Below are 18,890 nucleotides of genomic sequence, written 5' to 3' on the forward strand. Positions count from 1 at the left end.
TCTTTTGATTGTGGTGTATTTTTGACCTGTATTTTAATCAGTTTTGTGTCAAAACCTTATTTATAAACTTCAAATCTTATAATAATTTTGCCTATGCAGCAAAAATTTACATTTTCAAGTGTATTTTCATGTTTGAATTGAATTTTAATGCGGTTTTCACGTTGATGCATATATGAAGCATTCTCTTAAAGATCATGTGAGGTTTACATGCTAAACCGTGTCAATGAGCTCAAAATGAGGGTGGCTCATATTGCCCCGTATGGGAAGATCCATTAATTACGTAACGCAAAAATTGGGCATTTTCAACCCCCCCTCCCCCCTATGTCACACTTTTTGTAAGAAACGTCTGAAAATTTTGTATGCATCGTCACACTTTGGCCAACCCCCCCTCCCCCCTCAAAGCGTTACGTAATTTGTGGACGCTCCCTATGTTCATATTGCCCCTACTACCCCTATGTTTCTTAAGGATGTGAACCATTCCAACAATTCGTTTAACTTTTATTTAAAATTTGACAGTTCGATGGTTATTTTCCCATCGTGGTTAAAGTTTAACCCCGAAGCGGACCCATTTGATTTTTGACAGATTGATGGTTATTTGTTTATCTATCGAACTGTCAAATCTAACCATGCTCCAAAGCAGGGTTATTTTTAACTACGGCAAAATAACCATCGAACTGTCAAATTTTAACTAAAATTTAAACGAATCGGTGGAATGGTTCACAGCCTAAGAGATATCATGTACGGAGTTTTATTTAGGATGAAGAATCATTTACAAAGCAATCGTTTATGCTAGAAAATCAAAAACCATGGTTTTGGCCGTAATCATATGTTACGCGAGATTTTAGCTTGATTTTCAATCCCCAAGTTGAATGAAAAGTACCTAAAATCTACACGTGTACGATGCGAGCCTCTGCATATGTAACTCGCGATCAACTGAAATTAAAACGATCGTTGAATTATTAGCCGATGAAAATTTCTTCAGTGTCTGTTTGTGTGTGCTAGTAATTTCTAACACAATATCACGTCTAAACGAAAAAAGAGCATACTATTTTAAGGTAGTTATGACTTTGAGGACAAGCATCCCAGAATCCAAAACTTAATTCACTCACGTTTTCAAGGGCACACCACTCAATACGAAGGCAGCGGACAACTTTTGCGACAAGCATGCGTGGAATAATGAAAATGACAGTTGTTCGATGCTTTCATATTGGTGTCTAAAGAACCAAATATAAAATTGTTACACTCACTTGACAGATTCCAATGCTTCCATCATTGCGTCCTCAGACCAAGGAGTTGGATTCGATCGCGACAGTTCGATTCCTTCTCGTTTGCAACGACCGTACAATGTACCGGTGGGAATTCCAAACTCCGTACTAGCTTTTTGCACCGAGGTTTGGCCAGCACGAATAGCTTCCAAGGCACGATCAAGATCTTCCGCGGACCAAGTCGTTGGGGCAGCATTGAAGGGAGCCGCCAATCGGATTCCTTCGCGTCGAGCAATTTTATACAGAGTGGAAGACGGTATGCCAAATGCTTTTGAGGCTTTGTTCGCCGATATCGTTCCGGTACGTAACGCCTCTAGCGCGCTGTTTAGTGAGTCTTCATTCCACGTTTTGGACGGTCCCTCCTTCTTAGGCGTATCGATACCGAGTCGATGGGCTCGCTGCCATAATGTAGTAGATGGAATACCGTACGTTGCTGACGCCTTGAAATAATTTAAAAAAGTGCATTTATTACAAACCTTATTTGCAAACATGTGAAATGTAAAAAATTGAGAAAATGTGATATGGAAAACTTGTTAAGAATTCTTAATTACGTATTATTTTCCGGTATACGCATATGATTCTATTACACTACCCAGAACGCCAGTACCCCAAAAGGCTAATGCCCCGAAAATCCCATTATCCCGAATGGTAATTATCGTTTCCCCGAATGACCATTACCTTGACCTGCCCTAATTCCGCGCATCGCCTAATACCGTGGTTTTCATCACATATTATGTTTGGACATTTTACCAAATAATGTGATGCCCATAATAGCCAGGTTCTGATTTTTTATGAAATTACCCCAAATATGTCAAAAAAAGAATAAAAAAAATGTATGCTCACTACATTACCACCACTTTATTAGATTGCATTTCAATAATGACTTAAAAATAAAAAATAAAGTTGTGTTACATAGTAACATATGGTAACATTGCATTTTTTCATAATAACAAAAATATGAGTCATTTTCTCAACCGTCTTATTCTGAGCAGGCATGTACTTTAAAAGAAGGAAACAATAACTTGCCTTCTTACGTGCAAATACGTGCATTCAAAAGGGAGGCATTTACTATTTTCCATTGTTTAGAACAAATGCGTGCTTTAAAAGGAGGTGTCATTTACCCTTTTGCATTATTCCAGGAAAATGCGTACTTCAATATAAAATGTAATGTACCCTAATGATCCTACATTCATAGGATCCTACATCCTACATAGGATTCCTAATGTACCCTATTGCATTTTTCCGGGGAAATGCGTGCTATGAAACAAGTTGTCATTTAGTCTCCCATATTATAGGAAAGAGTAAAAGCCTCCATTTTCAAATCACACATTTACCCGGAATAAGGTAGAAGCAGCAGAAATTTGCCCAGATTTGCAAAATGGTGAATGCCTCCTTCTTTTAAGGCGCGCATTTGTCTAAAATAATGCGAAAAAGTAAATGACACCTTTTTTTTGGAGCACACTTTTCTGCTGTCTAATGCGAAAGAGTAAATGGCACCTTTCTCATAAAGCACGCGGAATAATGCAAAAGAGTGAATGCCCGGAATAAGACAAAACGTAGGGTAAGTGTGCGATCTAAGACCCCTAGAGAAAGTGCTTGCCAATATCCGGTTAAATCTATCATATACTAGCAGAACGTACGCTGATCGAGGTTTTTAAGTTTTACGTTCAAAATTTCATTGCGACGCCGCAATACTTCCTCACAGCTCGCCCCAATATTGTATTTTCACAATTTTCCAACTAACTCCATAAAACTTACTAACTCTTTGTATTAAACAAAACCTGCTTTTGTCACTCCTCGATTTTGTCTACGACGGCGTTGAAGCACACAGTTCTGAGATTTTCAGCGATAGGGGCAGTAGGGGCAATATGAACATACGGGGCAATATGAGCCACCCTCATTTTGAGCTTATTGGCAAGTTTTGTCATGTAAAAGTTATATGATCTTTAAGAGGATGCTCCACATATGCATCAGCGTGAAAACCGCATTAAAATTCAATTCAAAATACACTTGAACATGTAAATTTTCGCTTCATAGGCAAAATTATTATAAGATTTCAAGTTTATAAATAAGGTTTTGACACAAAACTGATTAAAATACAGGTCAAAAATACACCACAATCAAAAGATATATTAAAATTGAATATTGTGCACACATGTTTATATTGATACAAATCTGAATTTATCATAAAACTTTTTTTTTCCAAAACCAGTCTCTATGGGGCAATATGGGCATACCTGCATAGAACAAGATATCTGGCCTTAAAATGCGAACAAGTTCAAATTTCAGTAGTCAAATACAAGAATATTATCATATATGTAAGATTCATTACGGAAAAATTACAACAGCGCATTACTGCGATAGAAACAGAAAAAGTGACCATTGACCAATTGAAATGTGGCTGTTCACACGGTGAAGAGTGGCAAATCAGTTCAGTCCGCTGTTGTGCAGTTTTTTCATTTTATTTGGTATGGAATACTCACAACTGTTGTAGGAATATCATATTCTTCCATATTACGATACTTTTTTCGCCTAAATAAAGGTTTTGGAAGGGTGGACCATACTGCCCCAAATGGTGGCTCATATTGCCCCGTATAGTCGGGAACACACATTGAAATCAATACATTTTCAAAAGTGCATTCCAACAATTTCCAAACGCATTTTTTGTCATTCATCGACGTAATATGAAAGGTAACATTCTCTAGTATAAGTCAACTACATTTGAACGATGTTTTTTTGAGCTGTTCAGCGCTTATCGGAACGATTTCCTTAGGTGGCCCATATTGCCCCGATCACCCCTATTTGCTTTCGATTGGACGAATCCGACAGCAAAACCAAACAAACCAACACCATCAATGGGTAGCAGAAGCCAAGGGGCTAGACTTTACTAAGGTGGCGCAGATCAGCGCTGCGTGCCACTAGTTCTCTCTTTTACTCTCCCGCTGATCTTATGCAACGCAAATAGTGACGTCACTATTTGCGTTACATAAGAACAGCGGGAGAGAAAAAGAGAGAACTAGTGGCACGCTGCGCTGATCTGGGCCACCTAGTAAAGTGGTCTACAGTTTACGGTCTTCTGGTAGCGTTAGTATAAAATTCATATTACAGGTTTCAACTGCCAACTGCCTTTTTTGATTGACTTGGCAGCGGAAAAAGCAGAGATTTTCAAGGAAGAAACTAGTTTTAAACTCTCAGCATCAAAAACATGATTTTGCATCAAATGCATCAACAACACGAAGTGGTCTCCTATTTACGGACTGTCATTGATCTATTTTTTCGCATTTCGAAATAAAAATATTCCAATATATTTCAAACCATTTGGTTGATACCTGATGCCATGTAGCTTTCACTAAAAGTTCACATAACCAGTACGTAGAAATCACGTCAACTACTTTCAAATTCCACGTAATTAGTACTGGAAAATCCAATCAGATTCACCTGATAAATCCTGTAATTCAACGAAGCCAAATTTTGTTCAGGTTACATGCTATTCAGGCCACTCTTACGAGAAAAATATGGTAGATGAGAACCACATTTGTTTTCAGGTAAATATGACGTGAACATTTTTCAGAGTGTACGATTATGCCAAATGGTCTTGAGGTACCCAGCGTATTATGTCAAATGGTTCGTACACATTCAACTCGTTATGCCACAGCCCACCTAAAGAAATGCTATTGTCTCAATTTACTGAACTTTAGTTTGAAATCAAGAAAAACGTACAACCTTAGGAGAAGTTATATCACACAATCTTAAAAATCTAAAGTACAATTAACATAGAGGTAATAACCGTAGATAAAGATTGTTGCTGTCGTCACAGGCAAAACGTTTTCTGTTGGGGGAAAGATAGACTGGGAACTAAAGGTCAATAAAAAATCCTCACGTTTTGACAAAAGAAACAGTAACGACAATCGTCCTATGTGGATTATTACCTCTTTTACAAGTACTGATCGCTACCTTTCAAATTACCAAACCCGAATAAAGAGTACACGAATATAAGTTATAAAGACATTATCATGTTTTTTTTTATGAGGGCCAACCCAAACTTATGACCGGAAGCACCCGAAAGTGTAGTCAGCATTTTTTTTTATTAATAATGGTATGGTAAAGATAGAATCACTTCTCGTCTTATATTTAATGACAAATACAAACCTTCGTCAAACTCATATTATGAGTACGTAAAGCTTCTAATGCGGATTCCATGTCTTCAGCTGTCCACGTCTTTGGACCACTTGGTGTTTTGGGATCACCAGCATTGGGACTCGTCAAATTGGTGTATTGCGTTGACGATCCATCCAAAATGCCAACTTTTGAATCTTCGCTAGCATCTGATTGATAAATATCTAAAAAAGAAAGAATATTGATAAAATTATATCATGCATGCCTCAGAAAACAAAACAAATGATGCAATTTTTGATCTTACTATCAACCCGAGTAAAGTCTGAAAACATAATGAGAGCATATAGAAAACACATTCTGATTTCGACATCAAATTGAAATCATAATTACATATGCCAGGCAGGCAGTGTTTTCAAATATGTATCATTATGATTGATTACATATTTTGATCTCATTTTGCTGTAGATTTCTAAATTGTATGATCTGACATGTAACTGTGTACTAGAGTGGGGCGTCATGGTCATTTTTTCAAATCAATGGTTTTCGGGTCATTCTGGGTCCTGAACAACTGTGCAGAATTTGGGACCGATTGGTTGCTTCCTCGCTTTCCGCATCGCGTTTGAAGTTTGTATGGAAATTAGTATGTGAGAACGTATATTTTTGCATTTCTACTACTAGAGGTTTCAGTTCATCGTAAACCAAGTGGCACATTACGTTAAAGTATAACGCAAAGGATGCCGAAAAACTTTGCTGAAGAAGGCACGTTGCTGGAACGTTCACGAAAAAAGTTATAACGCTTCGAAGATTGAGTGTTCAAACCAAATGCAAAAAATCATTTATTCTGCCAGCACTGCCGAACTACGTGGAGCAATAATTCAACTAAGGGCCAATTTCTTCACCTCGGCTTAGTGCTTAAATCCGGTTTAAGCGTATGGGTAAGCATCGCTTAAGGTTCGATGCCCACGTAGCGTATTTTTAACGCTGCGTGCACACGGCGTTAAAAGGACGCATGTGTGCATCGGGAAAAAGCGGTAACGCAGCGTCGCCGCACCGATACATACCTGCGTTTTTCCAACGCCACGTGCACGCAGCGTTGAAAAAACGCAACGTGGGCATCGGCCCTAAGAGTTAAGCAGAGGTGAAGAAATTGGCCCTAAGCTGGCAGAAACATTGATTTCTTGCATATGGTTAAACAATCAATATTCGAAACGTAATAACATTTTTTGTAGACCTTCCAGCTGCGTACCTTCTATGTCAACAAGTACGTTTTTCCATACTAATCTCCATGTAAATTTAAAACACGATGCGGTATGCGAGGTCGCAACCAATCAAGCCCATATTTGGCACAGTTGACTGGGGTCCCAAAACGATTCAGAAAAACCTTGATCTCACTTGATCGGACGAAGTTTGCGTTTTTCCATACAACTGCGCCCCACTCTACTGTGTACAAACTGTATGATATCAAATTTAGTTTTCGATTTGCTTTCATAGATAGCAGGAATAGTTTTCAATTTGATGTGACAGTAAGATTTTTCTGCTATACATTTTGTTATTGAAATTAAGTAATCATATTCGGCCATTTTACAACCTCAAATCGAGTTATCGTTTCGCTCTAAAGCTTTGCTCGAGAATAGTACTTTTATAATGAAATTGAATAGAATGCATATGGATATGTTGATATAAAGTACCAGAATTCGCGAAGTGGAAGCGAAATTCTTCCACACAACTAATAACAGTTCTTTATGGGTTTTTACAGTAGAGGAACAGAGAGGAGGGGATAGCCGCCATGTTTCGCACAAACTCTGACAGATAGCAATGGGTTTTCCCATAGGGAGGTAGACCGAAATTTGCTTCGACTTCGCGAAAAACGAATGATAATACTGGGTGGCGATGACTAGGGCCAAAACATAGCCCTTCTGGAATTCCCGAAAATACTAGCCAGTTTGGCCGACTTAAAAATGTATGCATCCCCGTCGATTGGTTCAGAAAATCTATATACCACGTTAATTCAATTATGTCTCATGTTCTTAGTGTTCGAAAATTTGAGCTAATTTGTATAAATATTGAGAAAAATGCGTTTCAAAGTTTTTTGAAAACTAATATGAACGGTTCTTGGGGGATCGAAAAACCCAGACGAATTCCTTACGCTTAGAAGATTGAAGCAAAGTGGTGCGTTTTCAAATTTACTGCTCAACATTAGTGCAATGTTTTCCGGTGCGTGCGGTGTAACTGCATAATCGTCACAAGGTCGCATATGCTGCAAGGCTTAGCGGACGACATTGACCATATTACTATCGATCTCAGAGTAGTAGTGGAGGCATATGTTTCACTGAAGAGAGAGTCGGCGAAGATAGGCTTATTATTTTACTCTACTAAGACAAAGTAATCCTAATAATGTTGGTGATGACATTTCTTGTTAAGTGAAAAAAACGTATTGCTAAAACGAATACGGTATTGCGGCTTACGTAACCAACCAGCTTTCAGGTCCCGCAATATGCAGTCGGAAACAAAATTGGCTCTGTGTAAAACCATGATTCTACCAGTGTGACCCTTTAAGGACATGAAGCGCGGACATCAAACGGGGAGGACTAAATTGAACAAGAGACCTGTCCATCAATAACATTTGAAAAAGTATTTACTGAGCCGCCCCAATACTCACGATTACCAGCTTTCCTAGCTAGATAGTGGATAAAAGCTAACCCGCAAGCATTCATCTGTTACGGAAAATTAATTGACTACCCAAGTAACCATTAGCACTATATTACGCCAAACCGTCATATAGGGCCACTATACGGCTATTCAAAAACTTATAAGCATTACTGTAGCACTACATGCCGATTTGCGGAATATAGTGCTTATTGGTTACTTGGGTAATTCTCTCGTCCAATCTGGTATCTCCCATGTGACGCGGATTATTGGAATCAATAATTAGGCAGGAGTGTTAGTAACCAAGTAATCTATAATGTGGGTTTGAAGCTGATGTTTGTTATACACCTGTGCTCAGAATACAATACAGTTTTACACCTCAGTGCTCAGGAGGCTCATACAAAATGGCCAACTTTGACAAGCTGTAACCAAATTAACATTATAATCTAGGGGAAATGACGACTTTGGCAGGTTTTGTTCTATTATTGTCAGGGGGGTTTTTGTTGACCAAATTCTATGAAATTTGGTCACAATATTCTTTGATATGCAAAGAATGTTTAGGCCAAATTTGGGCATAATTGGTTATAGAAAACCCCCCTGCCAATAATAGAACAAAACCTGCCAAAGCCGTCATTTCCCCTACTTCGTTAATCTCCATATATTAGGCAATAGACGGCACAATCACACCATCTTGCGTCACAAAAGACAACTAACGCCAGAAAACGATGACCAAATTACACTAAGTTAATAAGTTTTAACAATTTAAATTACATTTGTTATGCTGCATATTGCATAATACATTTAAACACCCCTCAGAATGTCTTTCCACTACATTGCTTAGCTTGCGTGTCTCTCGAAATCGGCCTTAGTGGACCATATTGGTAATATAGTATATTTGCTGTAACTTAGTAAACCGATGACCGATTGAGCTAAAGTTTTGGCAGTGAAGTACAAATATGTTGAAATTTACGTATAATTACTATCATTTTTTACCCACTCGCCTATAACTACAAACTAGGTTAAATTGTTCAAAATAATAGCTTTTTTATACATTTCAATAATCTGTTTAGTATCGCGCAGTACCTAAGTACCTACAAGTTGATAACATTTCAATGAATTGTTTTCCATATGGGGCAAAATGAGCACCCTAAGGATAGTACCTAATACCTTCTCAGCAAGCATGCTTTTCTATAGAACCATACGAAAGTTCTTTTTTGTTTCCTCTTATCTAATATCTATACTAGAACACGAATAAAAAAAAAACATGTTAATTCACCGAGTAGTGATGCTGCCTTTCTCGCCTTTAGCCAAGACACCAACCTTATGTGGGGCTTATATGGTAATATGTACCATTTTCTTCATAACTTTCAAACGCAACGGTCGATCGTTATTCAATACTGATCAACAAGGCTTTGTCCGGGGGGCCCTCCTTAGCCGTGCGGTAAGACGCGCGGCTACAAAGCAAGACCATGCTGAGGGTGGCTGGGTTCGATTCCCGGTGCCGGTCTAGGCAATTTTCGGATTGGAAATTGTCTCGACTTCCCTGGGCATAAAAGTATCATCATGCTAGCCTCATGATATACGAATGCAAAATGGTAACCTGGCTTAGAAACCTCGCAGTTAATAACTGTGGAAGTGCTTAGCGAACACTAAGCTGCGAGGCGGCTCTGTCCCAGTGTGGGGATGTAATGCCAATAAGAAGAAGAAGTGTTTTAACGCTTTAATAAGCATTTTAAAACTAACGTCCTGGGACAAAAGGGCCTCCGGACAGTGACGGGAAATGTCATTTCGATGTAATGGGACTAAATTTGCTAATACCTTTTTACACATATTATTTACAATTATGTTTTGCCTTTCCCGTATACAAAGTATACGTGAAGGCTATAATGTTCGATCCAAAAACGAACTTTTTTTAGGAGGTCCGGAGACCCATAGTGTTATATACCGATCGACTCAGCTCGACAAATTGTGTGTGTGTAAAACCCGCCAAAAAACTCACTTATCCTTAATCGATTTGTTCCCAACAAGCATTCGACGCAGAATCCTGTCCCATTGTGTCGTATTGAAAATTGGCCAGATCGGACTATGGCTCAGAAGTTAAAATACAAAATTTTTATACCAAAAACGGGCGCGTGAAAATTTCTCACTCGTTTTACCTTTCTCGTACAACAAAGTTGTACCGAAAGGCTATCATTTCTCTCCAAAATTGAACTTTTTATAGAAGTCTCAGAGACCCATGATGTTATATACCAATCAACACAGCTCATCGAGCTGAATAAATGTCTGTTTGTCCGTGTGTATGTGTGTGTGTGTGCACACGAAAACCGAAAAAACATTAGCCACTTTTTCATATAGTAATTCTTAACCGATTTTCTCGCAACAAGTTGCATTCGGCAGGGGACAAAGTTTTGTTGATCACTATTGAATTTGATAACGATCGATCATTGTGTTTAAAATTTATTAAGAAAGTGGAATCTAACTATATAAGCGCCATATAAGGTAGGTGTCTTGGCTAAATGCGAGAAAGGCAGTATCACCACTCGGTGAATTAAGTTGTTTTTTTTTGGCATTTTATTCTCAACTGATTTACTCGTAACAGATTGCATTCAACGCGGAATTATTTCCCATTGTTTCCTATTGAAAATTGGCCATATCGGTTATGTTATGGCCAAAATACTAGTTTTATAACACACGAGAAAGGCTCCATCACCGCTAGGTGGATTAATCTGGGTTTTTTATATGAACATGTAGTCCTCAAAGGACCCTATATAACCTTTTCTAATAGGTCATTTCTAAATCTGGTATTGGCGGCGTGAGAGCCGAATTAGTCTCAAATGACGTTAATGTAATGACATTTCGTGACATTTTTTCAATTTCGCTCTCATGGCTTAGACTTTATATTTAAAACAATGATCTTTTGAAAAAAGTTCTAGGATCTTTTAAGAATTAAATGTTAATCAAAAAATCCGAATTGGTAATAACTTCTGAAAAAAAATATTAGCAAATTAGTAATTGCAATCCCACGACATTTTTTTGAAATTTCCCGTTACAGCTCCGGACTAGAGTCCTATAAGAAGAGTAACGTCATGTGCCACGTTTGACAGGTCTCCTGCTCGTTTGGAACGCGCATTTGTATGGAACTGACAGACGATTCTGTTCCAATTCTGACACTTGACGACACTGTTATTATAGTCACTGTACTCCGGACAAATCCTTTTATTCCTGTGTGCTTGCAAGAGAAAAAGTATTAAATGTCAGCAAGCCTTATGCATCACATCAAAACAGTGAATTTGGGAATAATTCCTCAAAACGGAATTCTTGATTGCGGCTCCCCTCTAAGGCCTGGCAACCTTGGCGAGGGTCATACCTGCCAATCGCAAGCTACGGCGTTGGCTATAACACATCAGATGAAAGTGGTAAGAAATTTGCGACCAACGCACCGTCACAATGGAAACGTTTGAAATATTAAATACACCACTATCTATAAGCTTTTTCGGCTATTCATTAATCCACTTACCACTCATTTGACTTTGACTCATCATTCCCGAGATCTCTGGCGTGACAACCATTCCATGCATCGACGATTGATCTGGTTCTAGTTCCATCTGTTGTTGTTGGTGGTGTTGTTGCTGGGTTTGTTGATCAGCTTCAGTCATAATCTCTTGTTTTAACACGACTCTCGTTTTAATTTCCGAAGGAGCAATGCTATCGGGAACAGTGGATGCAACCGTTACCAAATTTTCTGGGTGGTGCTGGCTAGATGTACTGGAAGCATTAGATGCAGGACTGTGAGTTGAATGGTGGGAGTGTTGCGACTGCTGATCAATCAGTAGAACGTGCTGCTGATGCTGCGGTGGTTGTTGTGTGATCTGTTGATGAGGTGAAAGGCGATGATCTGCTTGCTGGGGTTGCGGAGTTTGCCTGTGTACTTGTTGCTGCTGCTGTTGTTGTTGTTGCAGTAAATGCGTCTGCTGTTGTTGATGCATAATTTGCTGGTGTTGTATATGCTGCTGTTGCTGCTGCTGCTGCTGTGTCTGAGCGTGCATCTGATGCGCAACTTGAGTATCAAGCTGAATTGCATCTTGAGGATCCAGTGAACGGAGTGTTTCAAATTTAACCCGTATGTCGCCATTATTAGAAATCGCATCTGCAATATTGGTAAGAAATAGAAGTTATTAAACTGTTGAAAACGTGATTCATCTTCGTGATTGCGGATACCGAAGATAAATCACTGATAAAAGGTTATAAAAATGGACTACTAACACTTACTGGACAGATCACGAGTATCGTGGCTTGGAGCACAACTAATATCATGATGTTCTGTCACAGGAGTTGCTGTTGGTGCAGGAGGCTCGGGAGCAAAGTCCAGGTAACCCATGGGAACACCCATTACGGAGCCATTCTGTAATGTATGTAATGTACAATTAATTTACCACTTTATGAACTTCAGCATCGCTTGATATTTTACTCACTATTCCAACCCCCATTCCAAGGCTGGTCATTTTTGTCTTTCCTTCTTTGCCTGGTGTTGAAGTTAAATCATGGGACTCCAACACATTTATAGGCGATGATCCATTATCAGACACGATCGATTCTAGATTACTATGATTTCTACCAGATGAATTATGGCCACTTTTGGAGTCCTGTCCACTTTGGTTATTGTTGCTTTGCGAGGAGGAAGAATGTGTGCTTCTAGTGTTCGACGAAGGCTGTGAGCCAGACGGAGGCGGAGGATGGCGACTGTCAGGTGATCGTGAACTATAGGGCTTGTATCGTTTAACGGATGGTGAGAAATCCTGTTCGTATTGAGGTTCACTTACTTCACATAATCCTTTTATTTTCAATTGTTCAGCTGTTCGTAACAGGCTCTAAAAGTAAAAAAAAACATGGGTTAGATTATTTCAGGAGTATTCACAATATAATCTAACGTTCAATAAATTTAATATGTAGGTATGCATAGATTTTGAACATCCGAGAAGAAGTGCTCCATATATTTTATATATTGTTTAAATAGGCAGCCATGGTGTCAAAAAATGAATTGAAATTTCATATATCAGTTCCAGATGTCTTTTCAATAGAAACTGATAGCTTAACAGTGAGGCCCTCCTTAGCCGTGCGGTGAGATGCGCGGCTATAAAGCAAGACCATACTGAGAGTGGCTGGGGTTGATTCCTGGTGCCGGTCTACGCAATTTTCGGATTGGAAATTGTCTCGACTTCCCTGGGCATAAAAGTATCATCGTGTTAGCCTCATGATATACGAATGCAAAAATGGTAATCTGGCTTAGAAACCGCGCAGTTAATAATTGTGGAAGTGCTGAATGAACATTAAGCTGCAAGGCGGCTCTGTCCCGGTGTGGGGATGTCCAGCGGCTTCAATTTATCGTCAATCACGTGATTCAATACGTTATCATATAGTCTGGAAGATGCCGAAAGACTTTGCCAAAGAAGGTACGCTGCTGGCAGGTCTACAAAAAATGTTATTACGTTTCGAGAATTGATTGTTCAAACCATATGCAAGAAATCAATGTTTCTGCCAGCACTACCGGACAACCTATGGCAAAACCCATCTTCCTTCTTGTAGAATTTTTTCTTTGTGAAATGATTCCGGATAGCTCCCATTAGCTCTAAAGTCCTATAAGATTAATTATTTTGAAATAACACTCAGGTAAATTATTGGTCTACGTAGTTCGGCAGTGCTGGCAGAATAAATGATTTTTTGCATATGGTTTGAACACTCAATCTTCGAAGCGTTATAAATTTTTTTGTGGACTTTCCAGCAACGTACCTTCTTCAGCAAAGTTTTTCAGCATCCTTTAGGTTATACTTTAACGTAATGTGCCACTTGGTTTACGGTGAACTGTAACCTCTAGTAGTAGAAATGCAAAAATATACGTTCTTTCATACTAATTTCCATACAAACTTCAAACGCGATGCGGAAATCGAGGAAGCAACCAATCGGTCCCAAATTCTACACAAATGTTCAGGACCCAGAATGGCTTCGAAAATCCATTGATTTGAAAAAATGACCATGACGCCCCACTCTAATATATATATATATATATATATATATATATAGAGTTGCCTTAGGGGGGGCATATTATACCGTCTTACCCTACATGTTTGGTATTATTCCTTTTAGTTTACCTCTTATGCAGGCCAAGTTCATAACTGAATAGGGCATCAATAACCAAATAAGGTATTATTGAGTTATTTTCTAAGGTATTATTTGCGGGCCCTCCTTAGCCGTGCGGTAAGACGCGCGGCTACAAAGCAAGACCATGCTGAGGGTGGCTGGGTTCGATTCCCGGTGCCGGTCTAGGCAATTTTCGGATTGGAAATTGTCTCGACTTCCCTGGGCATAAAAGTATCATCGTGCTAGCCATGCAAAAATGGTAACCTGGCTTAGAAACCTCGCAGTTAATAACTGTGGAAGTGCTTAATGAACACTAAGCTGCGAGGCGGCTCTGTCCCAGTGTGGGGATGTAATGCCAGTAAGAAGAAGAAGAAGAAGAAGAAGAAGAAGAGTTATTTTCTCCTGCTCGGGTAGCAGCAGCTTTGCTTCTGAAACATGCAGTCGAGACTTAGCATCACGAATAGTTCTACTTTTTAGTATTTGCTTTGAATAAACGTTGGCACTACTTTTTGAGAAAAGCCTGGCATGCTGCATCCTAAAAATCTGGTAACATCAGGCAATGAAATTTATTTTTATCATTTTTTAAATTAAGAGATTCTAATTAACAATATGATCTAATCATTTTTACCTATATTAAAAATTTATCTTTTTTGTCCATCTTTTTGCTTTTGATCTATATTTATCAATATTTATTCTCCTAAAAAAAGGTCTGCTTCTGCCTTCCGGATCTTCGAAAAGGCAACCGGATTGTCGAATAACCATTAGGAAATGTGATAATCCATGGAAATAGACAATGTTTACATTTTATTGGGATTATTATTAAAGAAATTTGAACTCGAAACGCAAGAAATTACGCCAAAAAATGGTCTTGGAATCTTTGTTTCTTCAAAACATATCTCTGGGAACCAGCATGGCTAAACTGCAGTCCAGAACAACATCCGCGAAAATCACACTAACTTTGATCGCAAAAGATTGAAATTTATTCAAAAATGGGTTTTTGGAAGCGTATTGAAGTTGCGATAATTTTTGACTTGTCAATGCACTGTGTAGCATTCCGGGCATCACACTTGTATTAGACGATTTTCTGTGACTCATAAACTACCGATTCTGGTCAGTCCTGCTAATCGGTTGTTTTTTAACTTTCTCGTACAACAAAGTTGTACCGAAAGGCTATCATTTCACTCCGAAAACGAACTTTTTATAGAAGCCTCTGAGACCCATAGTGTTATATACCAATCGACTCAGCTCGACAAACTGAGCACATGTCTGTCTGTCCGTGTGTATGTATGTGTGTGTGTATGTGTGTGCACAAAATATATAAAAAACATTAGACAACTTTTCGTATAGTAATCCTTAACCGATTTTCTCGCAACAAGTTTTATTCGACAGGGGACAAAGCCTTGTTGATCACTATTGAATTTTATGACGATCGGTCATTGCGTTTAAAAGTTATGAAGAAAATGGTACATCGGACCATATAAACCCCATTTAAGGTTGGTGTCTTAACTAAATGCGAGAAAGGCACCACCAACGCTAGGTGGATTAATCTGGGTTTTTTTCTCTCCGGTTGATTTTCAATTTGTTTGCTTTGTTAAGGACATGATACTACCATTGATTTGATCTATTGTGGTGTATCCTCTTTTTAAATGCCTAGCGGTAAGAAGCGAGTCTATAAAGCAAGACCATGCTGAGGATGGCTGGGTTCGATTCCCGGTGCTGGTCTTGACAATTTTCGGTTTGGAACTTCCCTGGGCATAAAAGTATTCGTCGTGTTAGGCTCATGATATACGATCGCAAAAATGGTAACTTGGCTTAGAAACCTTGCGGTTAATAACTGTGGAAGTGCTAAATGAACACTAAGCAGCGAGTCGGCAATGTCCCAGTGGGGGATGTAATGCCAATAAGAAGAAGAATTTCTAATAATATTTACCACTTGACTGGGGAGAAGTCCAGATTTCACAGGGTTACATAAGACCCCTTCGAGAAATCGGGATCGCTTATTGAGGATTGCCACACATTTGCACAACAAGTGTTCAGAGCTTTTACTATCCAGATTACAGAAACGACATTTGTCTTCAATAAGGTTACCAATGAGCTTCAAATGATATTTACAAGGGCAGTGTCCTGTCATCAAGCCAGTATAAGTGCTCAAATAATTTGTTCAAAAGTAAAAACAATGTTTGTCAACTGATCAGCTTTCTCATTTCCTTTGATTCTACAATGAATTAATTGGGTGCATTCCCATTCCCACACATGTTTTGAGGTGTGTGTTTTCGATTTTAAAGCATTCAACGCCGCTTGACAAGCTGAACAAATGCAAATGTTTACTCTCCAATAAGTCGGAATTAAATTAACGCTGTCTAAAACCTTTCCTTGGCAGACCAAGGAGCTTTTGCAATCTTCGAGCCGAAAGGTGCTGCTAGAAATGATGGCACTTTATCAAACATTAATTGAAGAAAGTATTGTTAATTAACCACGGAAAACTTCAAAACGCCCCCCCCCTCCCTCCTATGTCACACTTTTTGTATGAAACATCTGAAAATTTGGTATGGATCGTCACACTTCACCCCACCCCCCCCCCCCCCCTCTAAGCGTTACGTAATTTGTGAACGCTCCCTAATAATAATCATATAAGCGCTCAACTACCCTGTACTAGTCGGTTTTACGTGAGGGATACGTACCGTGTAAAAATTGCGTAGAACTCGAAATCCGCGTTAGCAAGGATATTTAGATCATTTAGTAATTTGGCAACAACTCACTCCAGATGCTGAATTTCAAAATGTGTTGTATGGTACTTTTAGCGCGCGGGTTTTTTATAGCTCTGCCGAACAGCTCGTTGTATTGATTCCACTAATAACGTTACAAACGTGTTGCCAAAATCAAATAGATCTGTAGCTCAAATAAATCAAATCTCTTTATCAGCTATTGGCTTATACTTCTAGATTTCTATTAATATGCAAATATCACCATTTTGTGTAAAGTTTTAACCCAAAACAAATGTACCAAAAACCGGCCACACTACCCTACTAATTCGTGCATCAAATGAATAACTATGGGAAAATTACTAATCATTTACCAAACAATAAGTTTAAACACAACAAATTCCAGTGACATCCCAAGTAAAGTTTGAAATCAAAATTTGCTGTCATGATGTCAATTATTTGATTACTCCAATTGATCTCGTTTTGTATGGATTAACGGTTAACACAGCAGAAATGAGAGCATATTTTTACACTGTGAAATCATACAGAAAACCATTTTCGTTATCAATGAAATCAACATTACACAGGATTCTGTTTTCACACGATTTTTTTTCGCTGGTATTTTTTATCGTGTGACTTCAATTTGCCACCAAAATCTTTGCAACATGTTTCAAAAAATCCTAAATGATTCAAAGAAAAATCACAGGGTAATTAATATGCGTTAAACATTTAGGATGGGTGCAAAATTGAGAAAGTGTAAAGAATCCAGTGTATTACTAAATTTGATATCATAAGATTTCTAATTTGATATCAAAATGAGTACCGTGACCTGCCCTAATTCCGCGCATTGCCTAATACCGTGGATTTTATCCAAATTGATGAATATAGAGGTACTGTCTGTCATACACATCACATTATTTGGTGAAATACACAAATATATATCAGAAAATGTTAGCAAATTATTATTGTGGGTATTTGTGACGTAAATTAGGCGCTAAAAAATAAATGTGAAAATGTATGGCTCGACCAGCCAAAATTTGCATCCGCTTAGCAAAACGCTTAAAATTATGGTTATATTTCCAAGTCTTGTAACTTGATTTTTAAATGATATTTACTTCCAATATCTCATTGAGCCCAGTTTTACAGCTATAAAAAATGAGCTGGGTACTGAAACGGTATTTAAATTTCTTGTTTTTGCATTTTTATTGATCAAAACAGTTGTCGCGGTATTAGGCCATCTTCTTCGCCAGTAGTGCCTAATACCGTGAATAGGCTATATCGCGAAGTTGATACTCAGAAAAATAAAACGTAACCATCACATTGAATACATAGACCACTAGACAATATTGTATAGGTATTGAAATATTCATATTAAATTTCTACGACATTTTATTCGTTGGATTACTAGGGAAGCATCATTCAGATGAATTACATATTGCAATATGTATTATTCCAATACTTCCCCAAAGAGAAACTTCTATTGGAAGACTTGAAGGTGGTATTTATACATCTAATGAACATACAAATCGTCTTTATTGTGTCGTTCAGCACAAACGAATACAATATCATTTATGCGATATTTACCACATACTATAGACGTTAATATTTTTCCTGTGCAGTTTCCTTTAAAAATGAAGGTAGAGTATTTTTCATCTGAATACAAATCCTTCCATTGTCTTCAAATCTACTTAGACACTCGATTGGATATCATCTATCTAAAACTTAAATAAATGTGAAGTAAATTATTTGAAAAATAATAAACGCTTTTAAACCGTCAATATTGAGAAATTGCTAACTTCCCAAGGAAATGATTCTTTTCCCAGTAAGTATCTGTGTAAAATAATAAATTTTTATGACGTTTTTTAGTATGTATGACCTAATAATTTAATTGAAATTTGTATATGATTCAATTATTTACATATTTTATTGTAAATGTGCTCTTAAGCTCATCATTTGAGCTTGTTTGATAGGGCACGGTATTAGGAAATTTTCTGCGCGGTATTTAGAATCTTCTTCGGAATGTACG

At 38.1% G+C, this 18,890-nt stretch overlaps 1 protein-coding gene across 3 annotated transcripts in view; it reads right to left on the reverse strand.

Annotated features, from left to right (window-relative positions):
• LOC134211760 (sex determination protein fruitless) overlaps window positions 1–18,890 on the reverse strand; it is a 191,266-nt gene that overhangs the window by 9,895 nt on the left and 162,481 nt on the right. For 2 of the 3 annotated variants that reach the window (XM_062688968.1, XM_062688970.1), the window contains exons 4-8: window positions 12,500–12,895; window positions 12,291–12,429; window positions 11,545–12,174; window positions 5,415–5,605; window positions 1,248–1,705 (exon numbers count right to left, since the gene is read on the reverse strand). In XM_062688968.1, the coding sequence (XP_062544952.1) occupies window positions 1,248–1,705; window positions 5,415–5,605; window positions 11,545–12,174; window positions 12,291–12,429; window positions 12,500–12,895 (1,814 nt within the window). The remainder of the gene's footprint in view (window positions 1–1,247; window positions 1,706–5,414; window positions 5,606–11,544; window positions 12,175–12,290; window positions 12,430–12,499; window positions 12,896–18,890) is intronic. The other variant, XM_062688969.1, reaches the window with a different exon arrangement.

This window comes from Armigeres subalbatus, chromosome 2 (genome assembly GCF_024139115.2).
Source record: "Armigeres subalbatus isolate Guangzhou_Male chromosome 2, GZ_Asu_2, whole genome shotgun sequence".
NCBI lineage: Eukaryota > Metazoa > Arthropoda > Insecta > Diptera > Culicidae > Armigeres > Armigeres subalbatus.